The sequence below is a fragment of the Sciurus carolinensis genome, chromosome 4 (assembly GCF_902686445.1).
Source record: "Sciurus carolinensis chromosome 4, mSciCar1.2, whole genome shotgun sequence".
Taxonomy (NCBI): domain Eukaryota; kingdom Metazoa; phylum Chordata; class Mammalia; order Rodentia; family Sciuridae; genus Sciurus; species Sciurus carolinensis.
The window spans coordinates 88,849,617-88,865,055 of NC_062216.1; the positions used below are offsets into that span (position 1 = coordinate 88,849,617).

At 33.3% G+C, this 15,439-nt stretch overlaps 1 protein-coding gene across 1 annotated transcript in view; it reads right to left on the reverse strand.

Moving 5' to 3' along the window:
* C2cd5 (C2 calcium dependent domain containing 5) overlaps window positions 1–15,439 on the reverse strand; it is a 91,694-nt gene that overhangs the window by 29,191 nt on the left and 47,064 nt on the right. The window contains 5 exon segments of the mRNA XM_047548727.1: window positions 1,857–1,884; window positions 1,886–2,041; window positions 4,137–4,328; window positions 7,547–7,642; window positions 10,385–10,499. Of these exon segments, the coding sequence (XP_047404683.1) occupies window positions 1,857–1,884; window positions 1,886–2,041; window positions 4,137–4,328; window positions 7,547–7,642; window positions 10,385–10,499 (587 nt within the window).

Below are 15,439 nucleotides of genomic sequence, written 5' to 3' on the forward strand. Positions count from 1 at the left end.
TTGAGAACACAGACTGTAGAACCAGACTGGACTGTGTTTGCAGTCCAGTTCCAGCACACATGCCATAACTCATTATAGTCTCAACTTATCACAGCATTTGTACTTTCCTCTTGTAAAGTGCAGGCAGTACTACATTCCTTCCAGTCTAGCACAGGGCCAGACACCTAATAGACACTCATAAGAGTATTAGCTATTACAGAAGCTACTCTTGAGATCTTGAGATTTAATTAGAGAAAATATAAAAACAGCACAAAGAACAAAATATCAAACAGCTGAAACTAGTGTCACTTAGTGATCAAGAAGGAAAAGGTGATTATGAATCAGAAAAGCAGCATTTGAGTCAACCTTAAAATTATACCAGGATCATAAACTGGTTCCATAGGACTCAACCATCAGAAATGTTTGGTGTAGTTGGCATTTAGTTTTAAACCTTTAAATTTGAACCCAGGTTTAGTTCCCATGGTACTCATCAATTGTTAGTCTTGTATTTAGCCCAAATTACTTATTGTTATGTTCTCATCAAGCATGCAAATTTTTAGACCTCTGAATTAAACACTTTTCTCCAGTTAATCTAAGTATCAAATATCTTAACATAAACCAGATTAACTTCATTATTATAAATTTCTCTTGCTAAAAAAAAGATACTAATCAGTTTATCATTATAATACAATTTTCCCCTATGTACAAAAATTTATGTATTAAATCTTACAGAAAAGACACATGAAATAGTAAGCAATTTGGCATTTTATCTACAAAGGTATACTCAAAAAAATTCCAAGTTCCATAAAGTTCTTAAAATTAAACATCTATGCATGTCTTTAAGATGGCAAGAGAATTCCAATTTGAAAACTGCCAGTGACAGAAAAAAATCCTGGCTGGCAAAGTATCAAGAATGTAAAAGGATTTCCAAAAATACTGATTAGATTCCAAATGATCCTTATGTTTTGCAAACCCCTACTTCTCTAGGTCCCTTACTATTTATAAAAGCACCACTAACTTTCTCCACTGACATCTTTCTAGACAGAACTCATTTTCTCACAAGGCAAGGTGAACATGAAGTGGAGATAGAGTTTTACTCAGTCTCACATTTTACTGGCACTTAAGAACACACATATTTGCCAGGCAAGATGGTGCACATCTGAAATCCTAGCTAATTGGGAAGTGAGGCAGGAAGATCACAAGTTTGAGACCACCCTGGGCAACTTATTAAAACTCTATCTCACAATGAAAAGTTAAAAGACTGAAGGGTAGTTCAGTGGTACAGGGTTTGCCTAGAATGTACAAGGCCCTGAGTTCAACCCCTGCATGGGGAAAAAAGATAACTCACAAATATTTTATTACACATTTCACTATTGGCCATAGGTACACATTTATGATGAAACTCATTTCTCCAACAGTAGGCAGGAAAACATTTAGCAATGTCTGCAAACATTTTTGGTTATCAGAACTAGAAGGGTGCCATTAGCATCCAGTGGGTAGAGTTAGGGATGGGGCTTAACATCTATAATGAAGAAGATAGCACTCAGCAAGAAGGAGTTACCCTGCACAGATTCAACACTGCCAAGAGGTAAAAACCCTGTTTTAGTAATTTGTAAACAATAATAAAATCTGGATCCATAATGGTCAACTTACTTAAAAGTTACAAATGATAACTTTCAGACTTTTAATTACTAAAGTTAGGGTCACAGTCCCTTAATATATGTGAAAGCCTATCCCAGAGTCTTCACTTCCTAAAATGTCCCAACCCTCACAGGTCTTGATGTTAGTTTCTTCAACTAAGATTTTTTAAAAGACCGAATCACATAAACAGAATTTACTACAACAGAAATCACAAAACCAAAAGTTTCTAAACTTACTGCTAAGCCCATCAACATATTTCACCCACTGTGATCTGAATTCTAGTCCAAACAAAGCATTCATTCCTTTGAGTTTTAGTTTATTCATTAGCTGAGTATGTACTTCATATTCCATAAATGGCAAAAGATTACTGATAGCTGTAGCATTTGCTTCTGCCTGTGCTTTCTTTTTTAAGCGACATAACCTGTAAAGAATAAAAATTCAGTCAGTGGACAGTATCCTTGATACTATCTTAAGAAATGTCAAAAATTTAGAACTTTCTAAAAGTGTACTTAATAAAAACATTTATTGTTCCAAATAGGCTTACTAAATTATATCAATAATATTTTTCTGCCATTTTTGTTACTATGTAAACTCACTAAAAGTCATATTTCAGTAAACAGAAATGAAAAATTTCAAAATGTCTAAATGAAATAATATTGATCAAATCACTAGACAAAATAAAGTCTAATACTTCCTATGATGATAGATCATATGCCATATAATGATAGATAGAAAGCAAAGGGAAAAATTATTTTAATCACTAAAAGAACACAAAAGTTACTTGAGCATCTATTATGGACCATAAAGGCTACCTTCAAAGGGACAAGAGGCAAATATATTATTTTTCAATGGCAGAAATAAAAAAGTCAGAAGGCAGTAATAAAAAGTTATCTTCAATGAACTAAAAAAAAATAACTGCCAGCCCCAAATATGTTTTAAATATAAAAGTAAAATAAACACATTTTTCAAACAAACAAAAGAGATAGTTCATCACCAACAGACACATTAAAAGAAATACTAAAGGATAAATACTTCAGGTAAAAGAAAAATAATTCCAAGTGGAAGGTCCGAACTTAAAAAAAAGAATAAAGTAAATGATTTAGAAACATATTTCAGAAGAAAATTCAACATGACTTTGTAATGACTTTGATGTGGAAAGGCTGAGAAATAGGACAATATCCAAGACCAGATTTGACATGGAAAATTGGGTAGAGAAAGGCAGCTTTTTATTCAAAAAGAAAAGGTCAATATGAAAAGATAAGAAAATCAGCATTCTACTTGGAACAAGTATGAGGTGTCTCTGATATATCAAAATGGGATGCGAAGTAAAAGGTACCTGGATCTGAAGAACAGAATAATGTTATTTAGAGTTATAAATTTAGGAGTCATGGACAGATAGATAGCATATAGATTTACAAATTGACAAGGGTCCGAATCCATGGCTCTCAAAAATCACAAGAGGAGGAGTCATAAAGATACTAAGACCATATAAAATGGTAGGAAAAAAAACAGAATGTGTGACAGGTTAAGTAAAAAAAATTTCAAAAAGGAGAAAATGACCAACTGTATCACTAACTGGTGAGATATCAAAGTAAGATGAGGACAGAAATGCCCAAAGGACTTGGTAACCTTACAGTTGGTAAGGACCTAGACAGTTACAACTGTTTGCTGTATGTGTGTCACAATTTAGAATTTCCTACTTCAGTACATTTTTGGAAGCAAAAGCAACCCTCAACAGTTAAGTGAAGTAGTAAAAGAGGCACTACATAGCACTGTTTTTTAAAAGAAAAGGTCAATTTCCACAACGTACATTGTCATGGTTTAGATATGAGGTATCTCTCAAATGCTCAAGTACTAGACAATGCAAGAATCTTCAGAGGTGAAATCATTAGGCTATGAGAGCTAAACCTAATCGGTGAATTAATTCACTGATTGGATTAGCTGGGCAGTGACTACAGGCAGATAGGATGTTGCTAAAGGAGATGGATCACTGGGAACCTGTCTTTGGGTTTACATTTTGTCCCACTCTCTCTGCTTCCTGGTTGTCATGTTCTGAGTTGCTTTCCTCCTGAATGCCCTCTACCAGGATGTTATCCATGTCAGCCTTCTTTGAACTAAAACCTCTGAAAATGTGAACCCCAAATAAACTTTTTCTCCTTTAAAATTGTTTTTGACAGGTCTTTTGGTCCACAGTGCAAAAAAGCTGACTAAAACATATATATAATGTAATTTAAGTAGTCTATGTTAAGTCACATCCCTAGCCTATAAGGAGATTAATAATAACCATAATGAACATTTGTACAGCATTTAAGTATTTAAAAACTCCTTTTGCACATAAACTTGTTTGAGTTTTACACAGAGATATTTTTTCTCCTAATGTACATGGAATAAAACACAAGATTCCAATAGAATTGCACAGCCTATCCAGGATCAAACAGGCAGGAAACAATAAATATTTCTAACTCTATGCCTGATAATTTTTTTAGGGACGACAAATACTGTGTTTACAAACACACCTTGCTTGAATAAGACAACCTTTTCCAATAACTATTGCATCTGTTGGGAGGTCTATAGTTGTAAAGAGAACATCAGGAACTTTTTGTTTCCTACAGTTACAGCAGTATGTGAGATGAGCTGGAAATGGCATATTTAATTCATCATATGGTATATGGCAAAATCCACAGCCGGCAGGCAAATTTTCTTCAAGCCTATACATTAAGAAAAATGAAGAAAGAAAGAATTAATTTTTCAGTTCCCAGCACACATACCAAAAATAAAAAAGGCATTCTTGAAAATCTATGACTTTTTTCAAAAATAAATATTACATACATAGAACTTCTGTATAAATTACACAACTTCTACCACAATAGTAAGAATAGTAAGAATACCACTATGACTGGTAAGAATTACAAATAACCATAAGATCAGAACCACACATCGTTCTGATTAGAGTGCCTTTAAAACAGAAAACCATTTTGTACCAATTTTGTTTGATGACTTACCAGCTTAACAATACCACTATTGTTCCAAAGATACTATATAGAAACAGATGGATGGACAGTAAGGTTGACATTTTCCTAATGACTGACAAATGTAAACAAAAAAAAAATTTCTAAGAGAGAAAGAACATTTTACAATTAACTTATTTGTTAATTAAGTTGTTTTTAAAAAATACCTGTTTTTCTTTGTAAATGCATTTTACAAAGAAAAACAGGTAAGTTAAAAATAGGTAAACTCTAAGATTTCTAATTTCCAATGACTATTATTATACTTCTGACAAACCAAACGCTAATATCATAAAGAACATACAAATCATAAATAAATCACAAGCGAACTATCCACACCTCCCCATTCACTGTAAAATGTCTGTTTGTGAATTCATTGTAGAATAATGAAACATGTTTTCAGTTACTAAATTTGAGGAAATCAAAATGAGAACAGAAACAGAGTAAAGCTCCATGGAGAACCCCAAACTTTCCAATAGCCACATCTTCTAGAGCTCTGAAAAGTTGCGTCTAGATCTCTTTAACCTAAGGCAGCCCACTAGAAGTTGAAATTTGGCAAGCAAATTAAAAACCAGAGGAAGAAAACTCACTATATACTAGAAGACAGGCATTCTACGAATTTCTTATATACATTTTTTTCACTGAATATTCATCATAACCCTCTAAATCACATTACATTACTCCTAGTTATTATTATTCTACTGTAGAAACATCATTCTCATATATTAGAAATAAGAGGGAAGTCAAGACAGTTCTGAGTGAACTGTGTGACCCTGAACAGGTTATTTAACCTCTCAGAGCCTCCTCTATAAAACTGGAATACCCCTAGAAATGTTTGTAGGTTTTTCTGAAAATTAAGAAAACTACAGCTAAATATATATCCCAAACCCAATATAATACCTAGCAGACAGCAGCAAATACTAGTTCCTCTTCACTTGAAATCAACCCAGGATATTAACTTGGTAAGTCATACTTAATAGTAAGGAGCAGACCTCCTCTCTGAATTTCAGTTTGAACCCAAAGCCCATGTTAGGAAGGGGCAAACCAGAACAATGTTTAACTAAACGCTTCATACAAAGTGAACCTAAGTGGTGCATCATCGTAAGGGCTAAGAACAAAAGCATTAAAATTTATGAAAGCATTTGAAATTTGCTTTCTATTCTCCTACATTCTTTAAAATATATATTTTTTTGAAAACACTAATAATTTTATAGCCAGAAAAAAGATGTTTTGTTTTTAACAACTAGAGATGGCATCTGTTGTCCTGAACTACCATATTAGAAAATTTATCACATCTACCCAAGCCACAAAACAGAAAAAAATCCAAGAATTGGAAAAAATCATTTATTAAATTAGGCTTCTAGCTACTTAAGAGTGAAATCTAGCTGGGCAGGTATTTAGCTCAGTGGTAGCTGAATGTAGCTTGCCTATCATGTTCAAGGCCCTTGGATCAATCCCCAGCACAATCACACACAAAGAATTAAATCTACTAATGTGTTAAGAACTATACTGCAGGACTGAGAAAATTCACTAGTGAAGGCAGTTTTCTCAACAGAATACTATAATTGCTTAATATATTCAAATTTATAACTTCTGAGGCTCTGGAATACAGACTGGTCAATATCCATTTAATTTTGACAAATAAAGATCTCACCACAGTTCTCTTTTGCCTAGAGTTAAAATATATTTCTTTGTTATCTTCAGACTTGCCAATTTATACTAAATTTGACCAAATATAGAATTATTTTTACTGCCTTCCTTAATTTTTGACTAATATATTAATACAGGGGGAGAAAGTAGACATGTATATTGTGGCATTAAGCATAATTAAAATGTATTTTATTCAGGTAGACTGATATCAAATTAATACCTTATGTGCATATATATGCTTAAAAAAGAATATATGTGTGTTTATACATACAATTGATGGTTTTGTCTGTTTATGAAAAACACTGACAATTACAGAAACTAACAAAACTTTAAAGGGACTAAACAATTAACTAAGTCACATTTTACCCAATGCTTTCACTTTCTGTTCTACAAATACCAAAGTCACTTTCCATGAACTTTTTATATATAATTTTATACAATACAGTGATTTATTTTGTGAAATAAGAACCTTCTTTTTGAATATCATTTCATGACCTTTTTCTGTTTTTGAAGGTGTGATAAGATGAAAGAAAGGAAAAGTCAAGTAAAATAAATCATTTCTATATTATAACAAAGTCAAAAAATTCCTCAACTGGTAGTTGTTACGGTTTGGATATGACATATCCTCCAAAAGATCATGTATGAGACAATGTAAGACTGTTCAAGGTGAAATTATTATATTTGAAAGTTGTAAACTAATCAGTGGATTAATCCCCTGATATGGATTAACTGGGTAGTATCTATAGGCAGGCAGGTACGAAAGTTAGTCATGGGGGCATGACCTTGGGGTTTATATTTTGTTCTTGGTGAATGCAGCTCTCTCTCTCTCTCTGCTTTCTGAATAACATGTTCTGTACTGCTTTCCTCTGCCACTCCCCTCCACCATGATTCTGCCTCCCCTTCTACCCTGAGGTATGGGCTCTGTTGACCATAGGCTGAACCTCTGAAACCATGAGCAAAACTAAACTTCCCTCCTCTGTGTTGTTCTCATCAGATATGTTGGTCACAGCAGTGCAAGAGTCAACTAAAATAGTAGTAATATGTGTCACTTACCATGATAGCAGAAATAATGTGTGCAATACAGTGCAGAATCCCATACTTACCTGTTAGCACAGGTTAGTTAAACATCAGTAAGGTGCTGAGTCCCAATTTCTACACTGTACCACTATAAGCCACCCTTACAGAGAACTATCCTCGCTCTGAAGGAAAAAAAAAAGACAATCTCTCCCTTCTCTGCTATTACAGAAAATAAGGCAGGATGCCATGACAACCTCTGTTCCAAACAGCCCTCCATGGTGCCATCCTGCAGAAATCGAGGGTTCAGTACAGCCGCTGTGCCAGATGCTGATAAAATACAGACCTCTTCACTGTAAAACAGGAAAAACACAAACAAGTTAATATTTTCAGATGATATAACTTTGGAAAATGCTAAATACCAAAATTATTACAAGAGTGACAAATTCAAGTTACATTTTACTAAATATTAAATAATATCACAGGATTTACCTTCTAAACCTGGGATAGAAAATGAAAATAACCTTATTAAAACGGAGAGGGCAAGAATCCCCTACAAATTAAAAATTGAAAAAAAGGTGAAATATAATATTAACGATGATAGCTACCTAGAAGATTTAAATGTTTCAAACTTACACAGTAACAAACTACACTTCTGATCCAATGATAATCCATTACATTATATTAGAATATTTTAAAACGAATATAAAGTTTTATTAAAACTATTCTAAAAGTGTAACTACGTAAATATCTATATTAGATTAGCTCACTCTGAATCTGAACAATTATAAAGATTTACAATAGTATTCAAAATATACTAAATGGAGCTTAATCTACATCAATATGTGATAGAAAATTTATTTTTAAATAATTTTTAAAAATTCTTTACACATCAAACAATCAACATAACTACTAAAGGCTATCACCCAAAGCAAATGAGACAAGTAGCAGCCCAGGGATAAAATGCTAGAAACAAGGAATAAATAGAACAGAAGTTTAGAAATATACAGAAGAAACTGTCATGTGAACCATGAGTGAGTACAAGAATACAAGGTGTAAGAGGTACGTGGGCACTGGTGACTTCAGAAGGAATAACATGAGCCTGTGAAGGTTCTCAGTCAAGAGGTTCCAAAGCAGAAGTGAACCTCAAAGAGTTTAATCTAGAACACAAAGCAGGATAGGTTAGAACAGAAAAAACTAGTCAAATAGTAGGCAAACACAAAGTTTTTTTTTAAGGTGGTGGGGAGGGAATTTCTGGCAGATGAACTTGAACTTCTAAGTAAATTCATTGGACTAATATATAAAACAAAGACTCTTGCACCTATAAACCCTCCTTGAATTTGATGGCCTAATACTTAGACACATGCACCTGTGACCTATCTTCAGTCACACGATACCCTCTGGCAGTCTTCATTTGCTATACCTTTAGCTTTGTACAAACCCCATGCCTATTCTCTTCATTTACATAATGTATAGTCATTCCCCAAGATTAAGTTCAAGCATCAGTTATATCATTAACACTTTCTATCCTCCTTTTGATATCCAGCTCTCTGGGATCTTGAAGCATCCTGGTAAATCTTGATCATAAAATGGATTACACTTCTCATAATTCTCCAGGAAGAATTGTAAATCTGATGGCAAAAGCTATGTCTTTTAAAATCATATCCCTTGAACCTGAACGCCTACAACTCCAGATCCATGAATGAGGCAAGACTATCTGTCAGAGAATAAAGCATAACAAGCATTACAAAGCTAGTAACTATCAAGAGTAGAACAGCCACTACAGGAATAGAATAGTTCAAATGTATAATACATGGTCTGCTACAGAAAAGGACCACCAAAGACTGAACAGCATGGCCCCATAATACTCACGTTTACTACATTATAATGATTTTTCTCTAAAAATGATCACCACAAGAGCATCTGGCAGCAAGAATTATCCAAGAATAGAAAGTGGAAAATAGGATAGAAAGCGAACAGCTTCTAGCTGACATTACTCGTACATTTTTGAACAGGCTGAAAGTAGAGTTCAAGGATGGCAAAACACCAAGTAAGTCAGAATCAAGGAAAGAAAATGGTAAAACACTTAACAGGAATAAAAACAAAAAAGTTATAAATGAGCAATGAGCTGGTGGGAAAATATCATTATCTGAGAGTAAAATTTTAGTTTCAAATTTTTTAAAGTGAAATAGTTTTAAGAGGTAATGACCCAAGCATTCAGGACACTGAAGTAGGAGGACACCAAGTTTGGGGCCGGCCTGGACAACTTATTTGAAATTCTATCTCGAAATAACAAATAAAAAGGACTGGGGATGTGGCTCAGTGCTAGAGTGCCCCTGAGTTCTATCCCCTGTACTGGGGGTGTGGTGGGGAGATAATGAGGCCTGAAATATGGTTGAAAGTCAAATGGCAATAGAGGACTCTGGTATGAGAAACTTCAACCTAGGCAACTAGAGAGAATATATAACTAGAAGAAATAGAAGAGAAGTAATGAGAGGCAGAAGAATGTTTGGAGACAAGTCTGCGAACAGTAAAATGGCACTTGATTTTAAAGGAGAGCAGGCTGTTCAAATGAAAGAGAAAAAGGAGCTGAGAAAGTCCTTTCCTACCTTGGAAGGGTTAGGAAAGATGATTTGTTAGCAGAAGAAAGTTACCTTCCAGTTAGTAAATGGAAGTAAAATAAGTTTACAGACAAACTTTTAAGACACTTGGTAATTCATTTACAAAAGATCAAGAGTTCCAAATATTCTAGCAAAGGAGTCTGCAAAGTCACAAACCGCAGTAAAATAGTGTTTATACTTGCTATGTGCCAGTTTTATATTCTCATTTGCTCCCTGAAGTGCTTTAATTGGATAAGTTTTGTTTTCTCTGTTTTAATGAATAAACTGAAGTTCTTAAAGGAATTGAGCAAGGTTCCCTAAGCTTCAAATGATTAAGTGGGAAAGACAGCACACTAAATGTGGCCCAAAGCACCTCAAGACCCAAGCTCCTGACCACCCCTATTCTTTGCATTACATGTGCATAAAGTTTTATCTCCTTTCATGTGACAAGCTAGATTCTGGTGCCTAGAAAGCCAAGTTGTCGTCATCATTTACCAGATGCTGGTTGACTCACTGTAGCCCACTACAGCATGACAGCCTAAGGCTTTAGCATGTGATTTTATTTCTTGTCTGATTTCTGCCCACCATGCGTCTCGAGTTTCCGGTTCATCTGAAAAATAAATTTTAAATCAGTTCACTACTCAACAGCACATTGTCTTTATGAATAAGCAATGTTGAAAATAAACATACTATAGGAGGTGAAGAAGTATTGCTCTATAACAGATTTTTAAACTTAACATCTTTAAAATGTTACTTCTCAAAAAGCACAGGATTTAGCATTTGTAACTTGGTTGCTAGAAAACAAACCACTCAGATGTTTGCTTTTTACCTTAAGGGACACCTATAGGCATATACTTTATTAGATACAACTTAAAAAGTAGATCTACAGTTTCCAGATTCTAACCTTCACTGAGAGGATACCCTATGTCTCACCTGTGTGACTTATGTGTCACATCTATAAAGTTAATATAAATTCTGATTTCATTTCTTGGTACTTGATTTTATAATCCACTGTTTGGGGTTCTTTCCAGACAAAGACTTGTTAATGTTAAAAAGAGAAAAAGTTATATTCAGTCATCCTTCTACAGAGATATGGATATAAAAGCAAGTGACATGAAATAAGGGAACTGGCCAATCAAAAAAATAAATAAAATACATCTAAAAGATTAACACATGTAATTTGGCTAATGTATAGGAGGAAAAATTTTTGGACATAATAAACTTTATATATGGCTCTTTAGGTCTGAGACCATATGCTCGGTGGTAAAGTGCTTGCCTAGCATGCAGGAGACTTGGGTTTGATTCCCAGCACTGGAGAAAAAAGAAAAGAAAAGCTTAGACTAGCAGAATTATATTTTATTGCCACAGGGAAGTCTAATATTGCTTGCAATGGAGCATTTTAAATGGAGTAGTTGTCATACATACTTCCTAATTACTTGCATTTAGCTGCAAACTATTGGTGAACAGCAGCTGCAAATTAGAGTAAATTTTTATGAGCAAGATGTTAAAAACAGAATTGAATAGTCTATAATTAGCATATTCTGATTTGTTTCTTTTTGTGGCCTATTCTCATTTGGGAACAATTTGAAAACTTAATCAACTTTAAATAGGGTGCTAAGCACTTACTGTGAAGTTTCCACAGGAAAGTAACTATTAAAACTGAAAACCAAATAATCCAACACCATTTTCTATTTTTAAATTGCAGTATATATCCATTTTCAAAATGTTTTTCAAAATAAGTAGAGTAAGTGGAATTATACTCACTATTAAAACAGTGAAGACAGCAAAGTAAAAAAGATTAGGAAGCTTGTTATAGCTCACACTCCTATGAAGTGATTTTGTTTCCTCCACAGGGAGGAGATCAGCAAAAGGTAGAAATGAGGAGATAAAAGTCAGAACTATAAATGATGCCAGCCAGTTCTTGAATTAAGTTCTAGATCCAAACAGAGCTACCCTAAAACTTTTTTTCAGAAGAAAGAATATAGACTTCAGAAACTGAGGAAAGATCAAAGTACAAGATAAATAAAGAAAGAAGAGAGAAAGAAAAGACTACAATCTGTTAGCAGTCAATACTATGAATTAAGAAATGTGTGAAACAATTAGGAGGCCCTATTTTGCACAATACTACTGAGTTAAAGTCCTTCTTCACATTCAAAACTGAAAAGTGTACATAACCAGCACAAATACACTTTCAAGTTCAAACTCGTTTTTTCTTCTAAGACACATGTGCTTGTGTACCACTCTGAATATCCATTTAACATCCTTTCCTAAAAGAGAATTTTGTATAAGACAAACAATTACTCAAGTAGTTGCTCTCATCTATCAAATTATTCTGATTCTGAGAAAACATATCACAAATAACAATAGAAGTATAACTAAAAAATAACTGTTTTTCCTAAAAACCTACATGAAATAAAAAGCCCAACTTCTCTTAAACTCACTATTAGAATCTGCTACTTATTTTTTAACTACTTTGGAAGTTTAGAATATTATTTCCTAAAGTCAATAATTGTATATTTTTAAAAGAATAGATTTTCTTACATTAGGTTTGCCTATATCTCTACCATAACACATGGTAGCTTCTCTGGTTTAAAAACAAATTTTTACAGGAAATAATTCATATTATTTTAAAAATTAATGAAAAATGGAGAAAGCTCCTTCTTATTATAAATTCAAAAATATTTATTTAGAAATGGGCCAACATGTTTAAATGGAAAAATATGTAATAATAAATCCTATGAAATACATGTAACCACATAGAATACAAAAAGTTACCTTACATCAAACTTACCTTGGTATAACACATAAAATAATCAGGTAATTAAACCAAATACCATGAAAGAATAAGTGGTTGATTAAAAAAAAAAAAAAAAAAAAAGACCACAGGAAAAGCTGAATGCAGCGCAAGTGGAGCATTCATATTCTTCTGACAAATTCACAAGCAGCCTTTATTTTGACACATGAGCCACACAACTGCACATGGGGATGCCATTATTGTATTTAATAAGTATTTACAAGTTTAATAAAAAGCTAGAGAGTTACATAGCATGGGAACTAAGGAAGCAAATGGCATATGTCCATACTCCAGAGAATTTGTTAACTTTGGTTTTTGGCTAAAGCAAAAGCTCAAGGAACGAAGGGTTTGCAAAGCAGAGTCAGCATACAGGAGCCAGGAACAGTGATATTTTGGCGCATGCTTGGATCAGATGACAGTACAGACTGAAAACTATGGCAGCTCACTGAAATGGTTACAGAAAGTAATGGCCCTAGACTCTAGGTGAAAGCAAGGCAAGCATACAGTAGGGAGCACTTAATCACAAATTAGTAATTGTATTAACAATAATAATCTATAACAAGGAACCAAAGAATGAATTTGTGGCTATCGAATTTAGGGATTATTTATTATAATAAAATTAAGATTAAACAAATTTATTAATATAAAGAAAAAGCTAAATTGATCTCTAAGCCTTTATTACACACAGGCCAGAAATAATCCAGAGAATCCTCAAGAGTAATTATGATTAAGACTAATTTATTAACAATAAAAATTGAGATATATCACAGTATTTAATTACTATAACAGAATTTTAAGGTTTCAAAACTGCTAACAGTAGGAAACACACCTACTGAATCTAATTGTTTTATTCACCCTACAAAGTTAAAAATTGAGAACTACCATAGTTATAAAAGGCAAAACAGTTTGGCTCAAAAATTTATGGCAACTATATCTGCCACACGTGAAACTGGATACAATTTGGTTATTTGAAGGATATACAGCTGAGATGTGAGCTCATCTTTAATAAACATTTCAAAGATATTTAAAAATATATATATATATATATTTTCACTTTAATAAACTATAGAACTGTTTATAAGATATCATTTTAAGAAATATTAAAATATAATTATAATATAAATTATATTCACACTTTTAAGTTTTCTTCTATCAGTCAAAACTTTTCATAGATAATATCACAAATCTTTTAATATATTCTTTTAATTGCAGGATGAACTGAACTCTAAATCAGTACCTCATTGATGCCTCTTTCAGGGATAATGTTAGCAATATTGGGCCCAACATCAGATTAGTTCATCGTACTACTATATTTTCTAGAAAGCGATCACAGCTTGATATCTTGCCATCTTTTTATTATTTTATCTTATTTCTGAAGTGCAGGTGAAATGGGTAAAGATTCTTAACGTAACAGTTTGTATCTCAGAAAGAAAAACTGGTAAACTCAACACATGTACCTTATTAAACTCAAAACTCTTTCAGATTTTAGACATTTGCACACTTCTGACTTCTGTTGATAAAACAACGACTACCTAAATGTTAAATTAAGTTCTATTTAACACAGCTCTGGAAGAGAACATCTCTAACCCTGAACAATTTTTTAAACGGTTGAAAGAAAAAAGGAAATGGAGTTATTCAACTTAATTTTTAAATGACCAAGAGGAGATAAAGCATTAGGTTGGATCAAGTAAAGGTTTTTAACATAAAGATAATCTATCTTGTTAGGGATAGCATGAAAAGCTATATTCCCAAATACCTGAAAGTAATAGTTCTCCTAATGAAAGAGAAATTAGAAAGTTTAGGTTTGAGGAGTATACAACCTCATACTAGGTGGGGATTAGTAACAGACTAAGAAAAGGAGTCTCATTATGGAAAATATGATGTGCAAAATACAGAGCAATCAAGACCTAGTTAGAAATTTGGGATGTTAGGATGGTAGCTGGCATATACCCCTGTTGGACTATACTGGACTCTTTGTTATCTGTTAAAAACAAAACAAAAACAAAAAAAAAACACTCAGATATGTAATCTACTCAACTTGAAATTTCACTGTTTCTGTATATAGTGCAACTGCATATTCATTATTCCTAATTGCTGGTAACACAGAAAATCTCGTATATCATATATGATACATCTATGCCTTCTTGAACTCTATGTACTTCCTGAAAACTTATTAAAATACTGAGAAACCGTGGGCTGGGGATATAGCTCAGTTGGTAGAGTGCTTGCCTCGCATGCACAAGGTCCTGGGTTCAATCCCCACTAACCACACATACACAAAAAATACTGATAACAAAAGCTGTTCAACTGCTTTAGGCTTAGTTTTTACACATCTCTCATAAATACCTCTTACATAAAATGAAAAGAATGACTGCTGAGATCATCAGATGGATTCAAGTTGCAATAGAACCTACCACCCATCTCCATTTATCTAGCACACATGCGCATGTGCGCACGCCCACACACACATACACACACCAAAATAGTGTAAGAATTAGCCAAGACCAGGTGTGTAAATAAGATGTCTGCCTTGCAGTGTACCCCAGCACCAAATACAGTGCTTTCCATACCTGGCAGGCATTCCACAAACATCCACTAATGAAAAGATTTATTGAAAACTTAAAAAAAAAAAAAAAAAAAAAAGATAAGCAGACTGAAACATATTCTGTAAGTATTGTTAAAAATTAAATATTTTGTAAAAATATTTAGACTTTTTAGTTTTTAACTGAATTTTGCTTCTAAAATATGATGGATTT